Source organism: Onychomys torridus, unplaced genomic scaffold (assembly GCF_903995425.1).
Source record: "Onychomys torridus unplaced genomic scaffold, mOncTor1.1, whole genome shotgun sequence".
Lineage (NCBI taxonomy): Eukaryota > Metazoa > Chordata > Mammalia > Rodentia > Cricetidae > Onychomys > Onychomys torridus.
In genome coordinates, this window is record NW_023413642.1 from 9,825 (window position 1) to 28,731 (window position 18,907).

At 39.8% G+C, this 18,907-nt stretch overlaps 1 protein-coding gene and 1 pseudogene across 1 annotated transcript; both read left to right on the forward strand.

Moving 5' to 3' along the window:
- The first annotated feature begins 501 nt into the window (after positions 1-501).
- On the forward strand, positions 502-1,447 carry LOC118576380 (olfactory receptor 510-like). Its single transcript, XM_036176653.1, has one exon. It carries the CDS (start codon positions 503-505, stop codon positions 1,445-1,447), a length of 945 nt encoding a protein of 314 aa, XP_036032546.1. The 5' UTR covers position 502.
- Positions 1,448-10,410: 8,963 nt separating this feature from the next.
- LOC118576378 lies at positions 10,411-16,543 on the forward strand (annotated as a pseudogene).
- Positions 16,544-18,907: the final 2,364 nt, after the last annotated feature.

The following is an 18,907-nucleotide window of genomic DNA, read 5'->3' on the forward strand; positions in this document are numbered from 1 at the left end:
ACATCTTATCAACCATGAAGTTGAGTCACTATTCCATGGAAATGGTAATAGGGTACTATATAATGTATTAAATTGAGTACAGGTGATTTGGAAAGGATACTTAAAGGTCAGAAATTATTGAAGACTTCATTACATAATATTGTGTTTGTAAAGCTTAATTCTTTCTTGTAAATATGATCCTGATTTGTTATTTTCAAAAGTCTTATGGTGTACATGTTTAGCTTTAAATACACTTAGGTATGCTTTATTATATACATAAATATAAGTTAAAGGTACATTGTTTGAAGAAATTTTCTAGCATTTCATTTTGAAATTTATTAAATAATCATTATAAATGAATATACAAACACTCAGAGTCCAAGATAATACTTCAAATATATGTTTGGAAGCACACATTTGTTTATAGTATCTATGTGTTACTGAAAATACAGCCACATATTTATAAATCCCTTTCTGTAATGTCTCTATCACAGTCTTGATCTGGCAGCAGCTACACTGTCCCATGGCTTTCCTGGAGGATGGGAACCACACTGCAGTGACAGAGTTCATTTTATTGGGCTTAACAAATGACCCAGTCCTTAGAGTCATCCTCTTCATTATCATCCTGTGCATCTACCTGGTGACTGTGTGTGGGAACCTCAGCACCATCCTTCTCATCAGAGTCTCTTCTCAGCTCCATCACCCCATGTATTTTTTTCTCAGCCACTTAGCTTCTGTTGACATAGGCATCTCATCTTCTGTCACTCCCAATATGCTTGTCAATTTCCTGGTCGAGAGAAATACTATCTCCTACCTTGGGTGTGCCATTCAGCTTGGCTCAGCTATTTTCTTTGGATCAACTGAGGCCTTCATTCTGGCCACCATGGCTTATGATCGCTTTGTGGCAATTTGCAACCCACTGCTATATTCAACCAAAATGTCCACACAAGTCTGTGTCCAGTTGCTTGTAGGATCATATATTGGTGGTTTTCTTAATGCTTCCTTCTTCACCAATTCCTTCTTTTCTTTTCTCTTCTGTGGACCAAATAGAATCAATCACTTTTTCTGTGACTTTACTCCTTTAGTTGAACTCTCCTGTTCTGATGACAGTGTCCTCATAGGTCTTGATTCATTTTCTGCTGGCTCCATCATTGTGATCACAGTGTTTGCCATAGCCATTTCCTACACCTACATCCTCGTCACCATCCTGAAGATGCACTCCACTAAGGGTCGACAGAAAGCCATCTCCACCTGCACCTCCCACCTCACTGCAGTCACTCTCTTCTATGGGACTGTCACATTCATTTATGTGATGCCCAAGTCCAGCTACTCCACAGACCAGAACAAGGTGGTATCTGTGTTCTACATGGTGCTGATCCCCATGATGAACCCCCTCATCTACAACCTCAGGAATAATGAGATTAAGGGCGCTCTGAAGAGACAGCTTGGTAAGAAAATATTTTCCTAGAGATATCTCTAATCTGTTATTTTGTCACATGCTATGTTGTAATGATATATCATTGATATCGTATTAAAAGGAAACTGGGTATTGATAGTTGAAATATGTGTTATGGAATACAACCAAACTTCAAGTTTGGTAGTAAATGCACAGGTTAAGTATTCATACATCAGGAAGTAAATCACATGTTCATAGTAAGTTACACATTTCATGTATGATCAAAAATATTTCAAAAAAATTAGATGTTGAAACTATTTTTCAATTGTTTCAATTTATATTTTAAAGTAATTCCATGCTACACAGAAATTGCGGAGTCCATAATTTTTTAGTCTGTTTCCATTTTCAATAACAGTTACCTTTAATTGTATATAGTAATTATAGTTAGAAGAAACACATTTAGAGAAAAAATGACAAGGTACAGCAAACAAAATTGTTAGAGGTGTTTTCATTGCAGTAGAATAATGTATTTTGATGGGACTTTCACACTCATAGCTATTGGATATGTGCTCCAGTCCTCTGATGCCAAAATTAAGAGGAGTGTCTGATGGTGGGGTGAGATATTGCTGGCTAATAAGCTGGCCTAAGAAACATTTTTTTTTAATTATGAGAGTGGAATCCAGAGCCTGGCAGAATCAATGTAATCTAACTGTAAACCATAGCCCCAACTTCACTGAGAATCTTTCTTCATCTCTATAAGATAATAAAGACCATATTTATTTTTCTCTCCCAACTTATTTCCTTACACTAAAGGACCCCATTATTGAATCATGTAATTTCTGTAGGAACACAAGAGTATCTTCTTTCTCCCCTTCTCTGTTGTTCTACATTGCCAGAAAGTTTGTAGATTTAGCACCAACATTGATATACTACTATTCATGGCCAGTGTCTCTATTTCAGGCTGTCCTCTTTTACAATGAAGAGTGCCAATAAGATGTCTAATTTACTGTATCACCTTGACTGTGATGTGGTCCCCAGATGTTTGCCACAATACTAATGCATATACAACTTGCATTGCATGGAGAGGTAATTAGTATCTACCACTCACTGAGTAAAGGTTATTTCTCAATGTCAACAGTTTTTACTGATCAGTGCAAGGCTTAAATAAGAGGGCCTGTAGAGAAGAGTCTTCTACCTCCAGCATGGCTTTGGTCTCCAACATATAGCACTAAATCCTGCTGGTATATTCCAGTTCTTCACCATCCTTATGGATTTTAAATGATCAGTCATGTAATTTCATGAGAAAATTACACACACACACACACACACACACACACACACACACACACACACACACACACACATACACACGAAAGCACACTCCTCTGCCTTTCCATCTCCATACTTCTCCTTGTGTATGTGAATTTTATGAGGCAATTCCATTTAAAAAAATCTGTCATGAGAGATGCTGTGTGTGAGTATATCTATGTACACATCTATATACATGCACATATATGTGTCTATATGCATATATAGGCTTGTTTCTTTGGGGAAGTCTATCTGATACCATTGCTCATTAACTTTGGATTTTTATGTCTCAAATTCTAATTCAGTTTATGTATATTATCAGCAACCATGAAGTTAAATAAACTGTGTTATTTTGTAAGCTTCCAAACTGTCGGATTGGGCTATTTGTTTTCCTGATTCTTGTATTTTTAATTCTTTGTATATTCTTGTTATTAATCCTCTATCAAATGTATAGTTAACAAAGATTTTTGTCCTACTTTCTGCACATGACTGTTGGTTTTCTTTGCTGTGTAGAGAATCTTTTTAGCTTTATAATGTCCTACTTTGTTTTTTTTTTTTAAAGATTTATTTATTTATTATATATACAGTATTCTGTCTGCACATATCCCCACAGGCCAGAAGAGGGCGCCAGATCTCATTACAGATGGTGGTAAGCCACCATGTGGTTGCTGGAAATTGAACTCAGGACCTTTGGAAGAGCAAGCAGCGCTCTTAAACTCTGAGCCATCTCTCCAGCCCTATAATGTCCTACTTTCAATTACTGGCATTAATTCATAGAAAAATGGAGTCCTATCTGGAAAGTCATTACCTGTACCTATGTCTTGCAGAGGACTGTTTGTATTTTCTTCCAGAAGTTTCAGAGTTTTAGGTCTTACATTCAGGTTTTTGGTTCATTTATAGTTTATTTTTGCATTGGTGGTAGATATTGGTTTAATTTCATTCCTCTGCATGTAGACATTCATTATTCCCAGCACTATTTGTTGAAGATTCTGTCTTTTCTCCAGTGTGTGTTTTGGCAGCTTTGTCAAAGATCTACATTAATTCTTTCTTTTTTTCTTTTTCTTGTGTTTTATTATATTTGTGTTTTAATTTCATACATCAGCCATGGGTTCCCCTGTCCTCCTCGCTCTCGCTACCAACCCCACCCTCCTCTCCTTCCCCTCCCCTCCATTCCCATTCCCTCCAGGGCCAAGACTCCCCTGGGGATTCATTCAAACCTGGTGGATTCAGTACAGGCAGGTCCAGTCCTCTGCCCCCAGACTGAGCAAAGTGTAAGCCCAAGGTTCCAAACAGCCAGCTCATGCACCAAGGACAGGTCCCAGTCCCACAGCCTGGATGCCTCCCAAACAGTCCAAGCCACTCAACTGTCTCACTTATCCAGAGGTCCTTATCCAGCTGGGGGCTCCACAGCCCCCGGTTCACAATTCATGTGCTTCCATTCGTCTGGCCATTCGTACCCGTGCTTTTTCCAATCCTGGGCTCAACAATTCCCACAGTCCCTCCTCCTTCTCTACAACTGGACACCCGGAGCTCCACCTGGGGCCTAGCCCAGGATCTCTGCATCCACTTCCATCAGTCACTGCATGAGAGTTCCAGTCCAACTGTCAGGGTGTTTGGCCACCTGATCACCAGACTAGGTCAGATCAGGCTTACTTTCAACCATTGCCAGCAGTCTACAGAGGATGCATCACTGTGGACCTCAGGGGGCCTCCCCAGCACTCTGCCCACTCTGTTCTCATGTGGTCCTCATCCATCATGATCTGCCATTCCTTGTTCTCCCTTTCTGTTCCTGATCCAGCTGGGATCTCCTGCTCCCCCAAGCCTCCCTTCCCTCAAACCTTGCCCTTCATTACTCCCACTGTCGTCCAGGTTGTTCATGTAGATCTCATCCATTTCTCTGTCATTGGGTGATCCCTGTGTCTTTCCTAGGGTCCCGTTTTCTAGGTAGCCTCCCTGGAGTTGTGTAGCAGTCTAGTCATCTTTGTTTTACATGTAATATCCTCCTATGAGTGAGTACATACCATGTTTGTCCTTCTGAGTCTGGGTTACCTCACTCAGGATGACTTTTTCTAGATCCATCCATTTGCCTGCAAACCTCATGATGTCATTGTTTTTCTCTGCTGAGTAGTACTCCATTGTGTATATGTACCATATTTTCTTTATCCATTCTTCAGTTGAAGGGCATCTAGGTTGTTTCTAGGTTCTGGCTATTACAAACAATGCTGATACAAACATAGCTGAGCAAATGCCCTTGTGGTATGATTGAGCATTCCTTGGTTATATGCCCAAGAGTGCTACAGCTGGGTCTTGAGGGAGATGGATTCCCAATTTTCTAAGGAAGCGCCATATTGATTTCCAAAGTGGCTTTACAAACTTGCACTCCCACCAGCAGTGCCAGAGAGTTCCCCTTGCTCCACATCCTCTCCAGCATAAGCTGTCCTCTGTGTTTTTGATCTTAGTCATTCTGACAGGTATAAGGTGGTATCTCAGAGTCATTTTGATTTGCATTTCCCAGATAATTAGGGATGTTGAGCAATTCCTTAAATGTCTTTCAGCCATTTGAACTTCCTCTGTTGAGAATTCTCTGTTTAGTTCCATAGCCCATTTCTTAATTAGACTGTTGGGCATTTTGATGTCTAATTTCTTGAGTTCTTTATATATTCTGGATATCAGCCCTCTGCAGATCTACATTAATTCTTATGTCCAGGTTGCTTTTAATTTCTCATGATTCTTTTTCTGAATATGCAAACACATACAAATGAACTATATGAATTAATCACTTGCTATTATTTCAAAACCTTAAACTTCGCCATATTCTTTGCTACCTTAAGACCATTCCTTCTCACACACAATACTACTACCCACAGTGCCCTTTTCCCTTCATATTGGTGACATTCTGATTAGTTTGTATTATCTACCAACCTGTCCATTGTTGAGTATTTCCAGGAAGATTGTTTCAAACTCCACACTAAACCAAGGATACCATTACATGATAATAAACCCTCCTAATCCTCAGTGTGCTTGCTTTTGCATATTCATGTCTTGTTTTTGCACAGTAAAATTTTGTATTGATAGTTAAAATAATGTTCTCTTCCCCTATTCTCCAAATTTCACATAATTGTAGGATCCTATTAGGCTTTAATGAACTTTAGTTGAAGTAAATGAAAAAAATTAAATATCTAAATGAAGAAATGAAATTTTGCTATGTCTAATTCATAGACTCGGTAGGGTCTGAATATTTAACAGAAGGTGTAAAAAAGCATTGCAATGTAAGGGAAAGTTCAGGGTCAAGGAAGTCCTCTTAATATCTTCCATCCTTAAGGCACATTCTTTGAAGATGAGTAAAAGGAGAAAACAGTTGAGATATTTTGCCACTATGGAGCTTGGTTTCCTGATATTTCTTTCAAGAAACTCTCTGTTTCAGGGAAAATGCAGGACTTCAACACTGAATGTAGTCAGTTGCTTTGTATTAGACTAACTTTATGAAAGAAAATAAAAGAGAAGCAGGATACAGATTTTTATGAAATATAAAAATAAATTGCCAGAGTTTTTATTAAATAAGATCATCTATTGGAAGGGCATTTATACAACCATAGGAGTTGGATTATTGTCCTGTTCTCTGACTCTCAAATTCTTGGTTGTGAGCCTAGCCTTTAACGGCTGAGCTATCCCTCCAGCCCTCTCTGACTTTCATATTAGCTACTTGTTTGGGGTGTGTTCCACATTGAGATTCACCTGAGGTCTGTGATGCCTAGTAAAAAATTTATTCTATATGGTACAGATTGAGCATAGTGTTTTTTGTTGTTGTTTCTGTATTTGTAATCCATTTTTTAAAATTATATTTCTGTTTTCATTTTACATATCAGCCATGGGTTCCCCTGTCCTCCCACCTCCCACACCATCCCCATCTTCCCCCCAACCCCTTCCCTCCATTCCCATCTCCTCCAGGGCCAAGTCTTCCCTGGGGATTCAGCTCAACCTGGTAGATTCAGTACAGGCAGGTCCAGTCCCCTCCTTCCAGGCGGGGCAAAGTATCCCTGCATAAGCCCAAGGTTCCAAACAGCCAGCTCATGTACTGACAGGTTCTAGTCCCACTGCCTGGGGGCCTCCCACACAGTTCAAACTATTCAATTCTCTCACTTGTCCAGAGGGCCTGATCCAGTTGGGGGCTCCACAGCTTTTGGTTCACAATTCATGTGTTTCCATTAGTTTGGCTATTTGTCCCTGTGCTTTTAACAATTTTGGTCTCAACAATTCACACTCTTACAGTCCCTCCTCTTCCTCAACAATTGGCATCTTGGAGCTCCACCTGGGGCCTGTCCAAGGATATCTGCATCGACTTCCATTAGTTATTGGATGAGAGTTACAGCATGACAGTTAGGGTGTTTGGCCACCTGATCACCAGACTAGGTCAGTTCAGGCTTTCTCTTGACATTGCCAGTAGTCTACAGTGGAGGTATCATTGTGGATTTCTGGGGACCTCTCTAGCACTTTGCTTCTTTCTGTTCTCTTGTGGTCTTCATTTATCTTGGTCTGCTATTCCTTGTTCTCCCTTGCTGTTCTTGATCCACCTGGGATCTCCTGTTCCCCTAAGCTCTCTTTCCCTCGAACCTTGCCTTTCATTACTCCCACTGTCATCCAGGTTGTTCATGTAGATCTCATCCATTTCTCTGTCATTGGGCAATCCCTGTGTCTTTCTTAGGGTCCTGTTTCTTTAGGTAGCCTCCCTGAAGTTGTGAGTAGCAGTCTAGTCGTCTTTGTTTTCATACCACATGGGCACTTGCTCAGCTATGTTCATATCAGCATTGTTTGTAATAACCAGAACCTGGAAACAACCTAGATGCCCTTCAACTGTAGAATGGATAAAGAAAATATGGTACATATACACAATGGTGTACTACTCAGCAGAGAAAAACAATTACATCATGAGGTTTGCAGGCAAATGGATGGATCTAGAAAAAGTCAACCTGAGTGAGGTAACCCAGACTCAGAAAGACAAACATGGTATGTTCTCACTCATAGTAGGATACTAGATGTAGAGCATAGTGCTTTTTGTGCGCATGTGTTATAACCATCCCACAGAATGTCAATTTATGTATATATGATAGTAATTAACACTTTTATTTATACTTCTCTGCACTCTCTTTTACTCCCAGTTCATTCCCTTCCTGTAATAAACTGCATCATCTACTCACTGTGTTGATTCACAAGCCTGAGAGCAGAACAAAGGCTTTGCACATTCTGGTCAGCATGATCCTACCACTCTACTGCCTCTTCACTCACCAAATATTCAAACTGACCCTTTTCACATTTTCTTTATAATAAATTGGGCCATTAATTGTTTTAATATTATCTATGGACCAGACTAGGATGTGGTGACCACATGATTGGTTCAACGTGAGTGTTTACTATTTGTTGACTAAAACACAGAATTCTTCACAATCTTGATGGTCCTAGTCCAATCATCCAAAGGCTTTTATGACTGAGATCTTCAAGAGGACTTTTGACCCTATTCTGTCTTTAGGCCCTAGGATAATAAAATCTCTCTCTCTCTCTGTCTGTCTCTCTGTCTCTCTGTCTCTCTGTCTCTCTCTCTCTCTCTCTCTCTCTCTCTCTCTGTCTCTCTTACACACACACATACACACACACACACACACACACACACACACACACGTACGTATTTTTGGTGCTACATCTTTACAGCTCCCATTCTACCTCTCTTTATGTCTATGTATGTAAATTTGAGGCACAATTATGTCAAATATTTCTTGAGACATTTTTTGAATGTGTGTAAATTTGAGTGTAGCTATGTGTGTTCGTGTGTGTGTGTGTGTGTGTGTGTGTGTGTGTGTGTTCTCTTTATATGGGAAAGCTTACTGCTACTCTAAAAAGCTTTCCTCTTCTGTCATTACTCTCTTCCAATTTATTCTCCATGTATCAGCCATAGTCATAAGCCTAAAGAAATTATTTTCTCTCTCAAAGCCTCCAATGATCTACATATGTGCTATGTCTTTTAAATTGCTGAACTGCCATATTGGTGTTTATACTAATCATCAGCTAGACAGGATCTAGAATCTTCTATGAGGTAAACTTCTGAGCATATCTATGAAGGAGTTTTTAGATTGAGTAAGTTGAGATGGAAGACACAATCTAAATATTAGACACTATTCCAGGGCCCACACTAAGTTGACTACAGTAACATAGTATGTCTTTAATACATAGTTTACTGCTTTTCACATATTATGACTTGTTTTCCCACAATACTGACTATTTCTTTTAGGTCCTTAAGATGTCTTTCTGTTTCTTTCCACACACTTATAGGAATTCTGTAAATTTAAATAAATAATAAGCCTCAATGTATGAAAAAAGTTAATTCAAGAGAAAAGACACTTTCTCTCTCTGAAATCATTGATTTTGCTGGTTGTGGATATGTTACTGAGCATGTAAACAGTCTCTACAGACTAAAGAAAAGGTCATGGTCATAAACATTTGCTATCCTTTAAGGCTCTCTCCTCGAGAATAGGAATGATTAGATTTGTAGAAATATCCAACCCAAGGAGACTGTTTTAACACATTTCTCTTAGTAAGTTCCTTCCATCCTAAATATGGAGACTTCCACCTCTGAACTGCCATGCTGGATTGTATTTGACTAATCTTCTGTATAAATGAATAGAAAAATTGGGATACACACTTTTGGTGCACATTATTTTTTAACTATTAGGACTATTATAAAGGGAAGGCCATGAACTGCTTGGGTACCACAGGACTAGAGGGATAACACAGCAGCGAGTCTCTTGAGTTTCATGTTTTCATTTACTGAATATAATGTGGAGCTTCCACCAGAACTCCAGACAGTCACAGATAAGAAGCTGTAAGTCTGAGCTCCTTAATGAAGAAACAGTTAAACATTGTCCTTGATCCAACAGAAGTTCCTTGGGTAAGACTTGCCATAAATCATACAAACACAACTGAAAGAGTAACACCCCCCTATTCTCCACTTTCAGTGGTTCTATGGGGTGGAGAGCTGATTCACCCTATTGTTGTACGTATTATTTTAAGATGTGTTACACTTTTATTTATGCTGTGGAACATTTGTTTAATGATGCAAAGATGTGTTGCATTCTTTTATGTTTTGTTTAACTCTGTAAAGCTGTGCTACTTTGCCTGTCTAAAACACCTGATTAGTCTAATAAAGAGCTGAACAGCCAATAGTGAAGCAAGAGAAAAGATAGACAGGACTGGAAGGCAGAGAGAATAAACAGGAGGAGAAATCTGGAAGGAGATGGTGAAGTGAGGAAAGAAAGGGCCAGCCACCCAGCCACCCAGCCATCTAGCCACCCAGTCAAACACAGAATAAGAAGGAAAGAAAAGAAACACAGAAATAGAGAAAAGTAAAAGCCCAGAGGTAAAAGGTAGATAGGATAATTCAAGTTAAGAAAAGCTAGCTATAAATAAGCCTATCTAGATAATTTAAGTTTAAAGCTGGCTAGACACAAGCCAAGCTAAGGTTGAGCACTCATAAGTAAGAATGAGACTCCATGTGTGATTTATTAGGGAGCAGCCCCCCCAAAAAAAGCAAAAGGAGTAAAAAACAACCATCTACATCATATTCTCCTTTCTGCTTTCTCTGCCTGGGCCTGCAATTATGCTGGGGAAATGAGCCCCCCTGTCATCCTGAATCCTAGTAAGATGGAGTGTTGTTTAGATTTTTTTTTTTTTTTGGCAACATGAAACCAGTTAGAGTTATCTTGGAAGAGGAGACAGCAGTTGAAAAAAATGCTTCCATCAAAATGGCCTGTGGGTATTTCTGTAAGGTATTTCTTGCTTAATGATTTATGTGAAAAAACCCCAGCTCACTGTGGTTGATGCCACTCCCAGACAGGTGGTCAAGTGTAGTATAAGAAGGCAGGCTGAGCAAGCTTGAAAAGTAATCCAGTAAGCACTATTCATCCATGACCTTGCTTAAGTTCAGCTCCCAGGTTCCATCTTTGAGTTCCTAATTCAGTGATTAACTGTGACATGAAAGTATAAGCCAAATAAATCCTTTCCTATCCAAGTTAGGTTTTGGTCAGTGTGTTACCACAGCAACTGTTGCTACAAAAAGAGAGAACAATGACAGCATGATGATGAACCAGCAGTAAAAGAAATTCTGTGTGAAACATCCCAACATTGATGGAAAAAATGAAAACCAATGTTCTGTAACACAGTGACCAGGTGGAGCAGTACAGTTAATAACATTCAATAGAAAACTAAGATAAAACAGAAGCCAACCCTGTGATTAACCTCCAGGTCCTTGTAGTAACAGATTCAGGAGGATGTGAATAACTTTTGGTTAATGAAACCCCAAAGCAAGCCATATTCAGGTTAAACTTTTGAAATTAAAGACAAAGCTATATTGAGGTAGCCAAAGACAAAGGACTTATCATTTAGAGTGTAAAATTAGTCTAAAATGTGGTTTCTCTGGGATAAGGGGTGGGAGGAGGGAATTGGAAGAGAGGAGGGAGGAGAAATTACAGCTGGGATGTAAAATAACTTTTTTAAAAATAAAGAAGATGGTTTCTAATCTGATAACCATGAAGTCAAAATGAGGGGTATAGCATTTTCCTTTCCTTTGTTACTCTTAGTTGTTTTATTCTATTATACATCTCTCTCTCTTTCTCTCTCTCTCTCTCTCTCTCTCTCTGTCTCTCTCTCTCTGTCTGTGTGTGTGTGTGTGTTGTGTGTGTGTGTGTGTGTGTGTGTGTGTGCCTATGTCTGTGTCTGTGTCTGTGTCTATGGAGAGTTGGATGTACAACACATATAGATGTTAGAGGACAACATTCCAGGAGACTGTTCTCTTTCCAACTTGTTTTGAGGCACCGTATATCTTATTTCTTTCCTATTGTATACATCATCCAGGTTAGCTGGAATCAAGCTTCCAGAAAATTCTCTACTCTCACTGGAAATACAGATGTACACTATCACAATAAGCCTTTTATGTGGGTTTGGAGGAGTGAGATTGGGTTCTCAGATTTAAGTGGCAAGCACTTTTACCTACTGAGCCATCTTAGGATCCATGATCTCTTCAGTACTAGTAAAAAGTTGTTTTGTCACACCATGGATTTTCTTTCCAGGACAACCTTTCCCCAAAGTTGAATATCCTCATTTTAATGTATTTTTCTCCCCATTCTTCCTAGCTGAGTAAGAGGGACTGGAGAGATGGCTCACTATGTGTACTTTTTTGAAAAATAAATGATTCAGCCCTGTACTGTCACAAATATACATCAGATATACAAGTATAATGACATGGGTTAGAGGTAAAAAAGGAAATAGTGTCACTGTAAACATTAATTAAAGAAAAATAAGAGTTGCCAAATGAATACTTGATAGTGTAGAGCTCAGAACAAAGAAGAATAAGTATGTATATAGAAAAGTGTTATATAATGATAAAGCTTTTGAATGGCAAAACTAAGAGTTGGAGAAGACATTATATGTTGCCAAAGATGAAGGAAAGAATTGGGAATGGAGGGAGATCCTGTCATTATAACTGACAGCATGAGCAATCCTCATGGTGGTGGGTATGGTCTGTGTCTAGACAGTACCTCTATTCTGTGTCACTATACTGGTTGTGACATTGTCCTAGGTGTGGAGAAATGCAACCAAGTACACATAAGATCTCTGTGGTATTATCTCCCACTATTGCATGTAAACTTCCTGCTAATCAAAAATATAAAACTAAATTAAAAAATAAATATGGTATCATGTAGATACATAAAAAACACTTTTTTTTCCAGAAAGCATTTGAGTTTGAGCTAGAAGTCTTTCCACTGCACTGTAGCCTTGTTTGCTCCTCACATTTCCAATGCTGTTAGAGGACTGTTTATCACTCCATGAAGTTTTCATCTAAAAAGTTGATGCAGGCAAAGCTTAGTTGATTTGTGCTAGTAGATAACATGTATTTATGTTAACATGTGTATCTGCAATTTTGAGTCCTGATGGATTTTCAGTAGAATTTTAACAAACAAGATAGCTACTCACGGGGTCATATCCCATAAGACACCATTTCTCATAAAACATAGCCTTGCTTTACATTGGCAGTTCCCTGTTGTTTGTCCTTAAGGAACAGACACTGACAGGAGATAACTTTCTTTTTCTGTTAATATAGGGATGTTTATTTCTCATTTTTATGATAGAAATTATAAACACTTTAAAAAAGACACTGATAATTAGTTCCATATTTGCTTGTTTCTATTATAAACTCATGATGTTATGTATACTATCTTACACAAACTAAGAATATCATGAGGTGGCATGTTTTAAAATAAAGCAATTATGAGTGTTGTATAATGCATGCCACTTATCTAGGGTTTCATAAATTGTCAGTGACAAAGTAAGACACTCATCCCTGGCTTGCATGGCTAAACCAGTCATGGTATTTCTGTATAATATGTTTCATCCATGCCATACAACGTTCAGTTCAGCTTTGATACTGTTATAGTCATACATATTACATAAAAGGTTAAATTTCACTAGTAAATTTCCCAACTCTGCCCTGTGCAAGAAAAGTAATACAATGGAGTTTATACAATGAAAGTGCAATGTTAATAATGATTGCTATTGCTCAGTAAGTTCACATATACTGTTATTAACAAGTAGTAATGTATATGCACATATATATGACATGGATTTAGAAAGAGGAATATTTAGGTAGAATAAGGGGACTAATGTGAAAAAGAATAAAGACATGGGAGAGGTTTGGAGATGAATGTGGTCAAAGTAGATAAGATACTTAAATAAAACTACCACAAAACTTGTGGCTTTTTGCAGTGATTATAAACTTAACATTCTTAAACAAATTGAAAATGTAATGCTGTAAATGACTGAACAGACAATTTTCAAGGTCAGTGTTTCTCTCCCTCCCTCTCTCTCTCTCTGTGTCTCTGTCTCTGTCTCTGTCTCTGTCTCTCTCTCTCTCTCTCTCTCTCTCTCTGTCTCTGTGTGTGTGTGTGTGTGTGTGTGTGTGTGTGTGTAAACATGCAGTCTTCCTGACACTGAATTCTTGCAAAAAAATAGTTGTTCTGTTGTAGGATATTAGTTGAAGATGTGTTATGTGATGGAATATTTGTTTAATGATGCAAAGATGTGTTCTTTTATGTTGCATTTGTTTAACTCTGCAAAGCTGTGTTACTTTGTCTGTCTAAAATACCTAATTGGTCTAATAAAGAGCTGAACGGCCAATAGCAAGGCAGGAGAAAAGATAGGCAGGGCTGGCAGGCAGGGAGGATAAAAAGGGGAAATCAGGGACGAGAAGATGGTGGAGTGAAAGGAGAGGATGAGGAGGACTCCAGTGGCCAGCCACCCAGCCACAGAATAGGAAGTAAGGAAAGGGACATAGAAAGGTAAAAGCCCAGAGACAAAAGATAGACAGGATAATTTAAGAAAAGCTGTCTAGAAATAACCCAAGCTAAGGCTGGGCATTCATAAAAAATAAGTCTCTTTATGGTTATTTGGGAGCTCGGTGGTGGGCCCACCAAAGAGTAAAGAGTAAAAAAAAAAATAACAACTGCTTTGTTCTATTTCAGTTGTTCTTTATTCCTCATTGGAATATAAACTAATATGAAGCACAAATGATATGTTTGTTACAAAAAATAAGTACTAATTTTTACTGTCCGTGCATTAATTGATATTTACTATTTTGGATTTATGTGAGGTAGTACATGAAAGTATTTCTCCTGAAAATTATACATAGTATATGTATTTCTGTCATTTATATTATATAGCTGCTGTATAAATAATAGTTTGCAATACTGTATTCTAGTCTAACAACTGTCAAGTTTTCTTTCAAGACAGTGTTCTTGACCTATACCTGACTTAGTGAATACGTAAAAGAATTTGTTCTTTTTGAGTAACAAAGGATGCTACAATCTGTGCCACTTTATTTGTTTTGTTTCTAATAATCTACTCTGTCATCTTGCTGGTCAATGTGAGCATAATCATATAATCATGCTGAGCAGAAGCAACCCTCAACTTCCCACCCCCATGTACCTTTTCCTCAAATATGTAGACATTGGCTACTCTTCATCAGTCACACTATCATGCTGAGGGGATTTCTTAGAAAGGAAATAATCATCACTATGTGTGACATAACTCTGTCTTGTAGTGACATTTGGGTCAACCAAGTACTTCCTGTTGGATGCCATGGCTTATGACTGGTATATAGCCATTTGCTCACCTCTGCTCTACTCCACACAGATGTCCTACATAATCCGAATCCTTCTAATGGGATCTTTCTACCTAAGTGTATGTGTGAATGCTTAGATATTTACTGGTTGTTCCATAAATCTGTCCTTCTGTGGTCCAAATAAAGTTAATCATATTTTCTTTGACTATTCACCATTTTCAAAGCTTTCTTTTTCTCATGACTTCTCTTCTGAAGTCATTCAAGCAATCACTTCAGGCTCCATCAATGTGGTCACTGTGTTTATCATTGCTCTATCTTATGTCTACATCCTCATCACAATTCTGAAGATGCATTCAACTGAGGGCTACCAGAAAGCCTTCTCCACCTCTACCTCCCATCTCGCTGTAGCCACTCTGTTCTATGGGACCATCACATTCATTCATGTGTGTAGGAGCTCACAAGCACTCCAGCTTGTAGCTTGTTTCCATCTTGACTCAAGGTCAGAGAGTTCAAGCTTGTCTTTGCCTGAATAAAAGGATAATTGGCCAAAGCCAAGGTTACCAAATCTCTTGCTCCCCAAGGCTGTCTAACAAGATACTTTGCCTTAAGGCATGATTACTAAATGTTTTGAGAATTAAGGAGGTGTTTATGCTTATCTGTACTTCGAACCATGGTGTCCTTGAGAGGGGGAGGTCTTTTTGCCTCCCCTGCTTTTGGCATAAAAAGGCTGTGAGAAATAAACTCAGGTATTCTGTGGTACTAACTAAGAGCCCTCCTGAAGCTATTCTGTGTCTCTGTCTTTTCTTTTATGTTTATCTGTTTTTTCTTAATCCTCACTCCCCTATTCAGGACTGTTTGCTAGGTTGGCAGGACAAGATAGTTGGCTCCTGAACAATGGACCTAAATACAGGGGATCCAATGAAGGCCATTGCAAGTTAAAGGGAGTGCTCAGATTAATGTCAAAACTGGAAGTGTGGTGATTAACTTGGGAGTAAATTGTAAATATAGAGCAGGGTAATAGTAGACAGCTATTTAAAAATATTTTAAAAGCCAGAGGAACAAAAGTTAGGGCAACAGCAGGTAACTAATTTGTGGAGATTTGAATTTGTGATTTTTTTTTTAGGTCTGAGAAATAGTTTGAAAATATGAATGTCTGGGTATGGTATGTGGTTTTGAATGAGTGATGGAGTGAATCTGAGTAAGTGATCTAGATATGCTGAGGATGCAGGCCTAAGTTAGGTCTAAAGTTGTAATATAAGAAAGTCATAAAGGTCTTGTGAGGTCTGAGAAATATAGGCTTAAGGTATAAGAATGTGTGAAGGCTTAAAAGAAAGTAACTTAGGGTAGATCAGGTATGCACTCTGTTTCCCTGAGCATGGGACCTTGGACACAGACACAAGGAGGAGAACAAGAAAGCAGCATCCAGGCCAAGCACCCACCTTGAACCCAGCAGTCTGAGAATGAGTACTTGCTTTAGAATTCACCAGCAGGGGCAGCAGCAGCTACCTCGGCCTAGCATTGCTGAGACCCACCAGGCATCATCGAGTCACCAGAAGCCAGCACCAAGAGAGCCAGGTCAAATAGCAGGGGTCTGTGCATACCTTCTGCCATGGAGGAGCCATGGCAAAGAGAATGCAGACAGCTGGGGTGCTTGTGAGACCTGGACTAACATGGCTGGAGGCTGTGCTCTGCAACCTTGAGGAGCACTGAAGCTGGAGGAGGCTAAGGAGAGGAGACAGCAGCAATGGCAGAGCATGGTCCTAGCAGCTGCTCTGGGCAAGGCCAACTGGCCTGAGCCACAGAACTGAGGGGCTGCCTGTGTTCATCCATGGAGCATCAGATACACATGTAGAGGATGGAGGGCCATGGATACAGCAGGTAATGGAATCTGGCAGCTGCAGCTTATTTCTTCTGGAACCTGGGGTCCTGAATGGAGAGGATTGAGGAGGTGCCAAGCTGCAGCTCATAACAGTGGGGAAGCTGCTTGAGCCACAGCTGCTGGAGAGGACAGTCTGAGCCTTCAGTCCCCAGGACACCTGGGCCCTCAATAGACAGGCTGACATTGGAAGCAGGTAGCAGAGCTCACCTCCTCACTTCACCTCAGATTCATTACTAAACATGCATGCATTTTTAGATAAACCCCAAACTGAAAACCACAATGCTCATGGTTTGTGTTATGGCTTGAGCAGCATACAAGGACTGCAGGGCAGCTGGCAAACCAGACCCTGATCTTGAGCTTTCAGTGGAAAACATTAAGACTGGTATCAGAATGGGCTTTTTGAAAATAAATGTGTAACTTTTCAGACCTCAGAAATGGGATGGTTCGATGGCAATAGGCATTTTGATTCCACCTACACAGATCTTCTTTATCAACTGTGGTGACTCAGGAATTATTCTGTGTAAGAACAGAGAGGTCTTCTTTTCTACCCAGCTTCAAAATAGTTTATCCTCAGGCACCGCATCAAACCCTCTTTATTTTAAAATTTTTTAATGTAAGTTAAAAATTTTGCTGCTGGCATCTGTTACTCAAGGACTAGAGCAGTTCAAACATAGCTTTGGGTTGGATGTAAGTTTGTAAGAATTGTAATTTAACCAATCGTGTCCATTGTTAATAATCATACTAGAATTATGGTGTTAACCAATTAATGTTAGTGAACCATGCTATGATGATAAAGGGCTACAGATTCTGCAGAAAATTTGAAAGGCCTTGAGTAGACATCACAGAATAGCTGGGTTAGTAATTGCCAGAATTACTGCCCTAATTCCCTTGATAGTTACCACCACTACCACTGCAGCAGCATTATCAATCTATGCAGACTGCAGGGTATGTGAATCAAGTGTCTCAAAATGTATCTATGACCCTGGGAAACCAGGGAGATATTGATGTAAAAATGGAGCATAAGCTGAATGCTTTATTTGAAGTAGTATGGTTGTTAAGGATAAGTTTTTTGTACCCCAATAGGCCTCTCTGCTAACACAGCAATCCAAATCAGATAGAACTAGACAGAATTGAAAAAGTCCAGGTTTAATGGGTAAAGCATTCCCTGGTGATTCTCCAGCTGCCGCCCCCCCCCTGGGGGGGAGATTGGAACAAGAGACTGGAAAAACATGCGTCTCTTTTCTAGGATGCAGCTTAAATACCCTGTGGGAGTGCTCTTAAGTCTCTCTGGGTGAGGAAGTGTGTTTGGTGGGCTTTGAAGGGGTGGGTTTGGGGAAAGAGATGGGGGAGGGGAGTTGAGGTGGATCTTCTACCAGAACATTTCAGACTCTTTGGGTATATGGATGCTAGGTGTTAGGGGCTGAGGTGAATCTCCCACCCAAACATTCCAGACTCTTTGGGTATAGGGGTGCTAGTTCAAGTCTGGTTACTTCCTGCAAGCCTAGAATGACATGGGGAAGTGGGGAGTTGTGAGTTGGTGGTTTCACATTCAGCTGGGGTGTATGTGGAGGAGCATCTGGTTATAATCCTGGAGACCTCAGGCATCTATCTGTTTCTTGAGGAAGCAGAGAAGGTAAGTTTCTAGGAAAAAATAGATTATTAACATCTGCCCTAGTTGTACTACAAAGATGAATGCATAGAGCAAAAGAGCAGATGGGCCCTTCATTGGGACATCTTGAAAAACTGGAGGTTGGAGGGTCCCAGCTGCTGGGCAGACTATGTATCATGAATAGGTGCCCACTTGAACCTGGAGAGATGGTACCAGCATGGATGTCCCAGGAGCTTGGCATCCAAGGTGGTGGTGAGGATCATAGTATAAGATCTTGTCCATCAGGGCTCGAGAGACCTAGGAGCTAGCTGTTTGAGGAGTGCCCTGTCCCCTGTGGAGAGTGGGGCAGGCTCAGGAGCAGTTGGGTCCACAGGATATCAGCATGTGGATGGAGAAGGGATCTCAGAAGAGAGAAGTAGGGAAGGTACTCAGCCAGTGGGGGAGTTTGGGCCAGGAGGTGGTGACTGAGAAGGAAGGGCCTTTCATAAAGGAGCTCAGACCTCAGTAGAGTGTGGGGTGGTCCAGAGGCAGGTAAGGGTAATGGGAAGAAGAGAGGTCCCAGATAACTGGAATTCA

Coding starts and splice junctions, on each gene's coding strand:
- LOC118576380 (XM_036176653.1), top strand. CDS start 503: ATGGCTTTCCTGGAGGATGGGAACCACACTGCAGTGACAGAGTTCATT.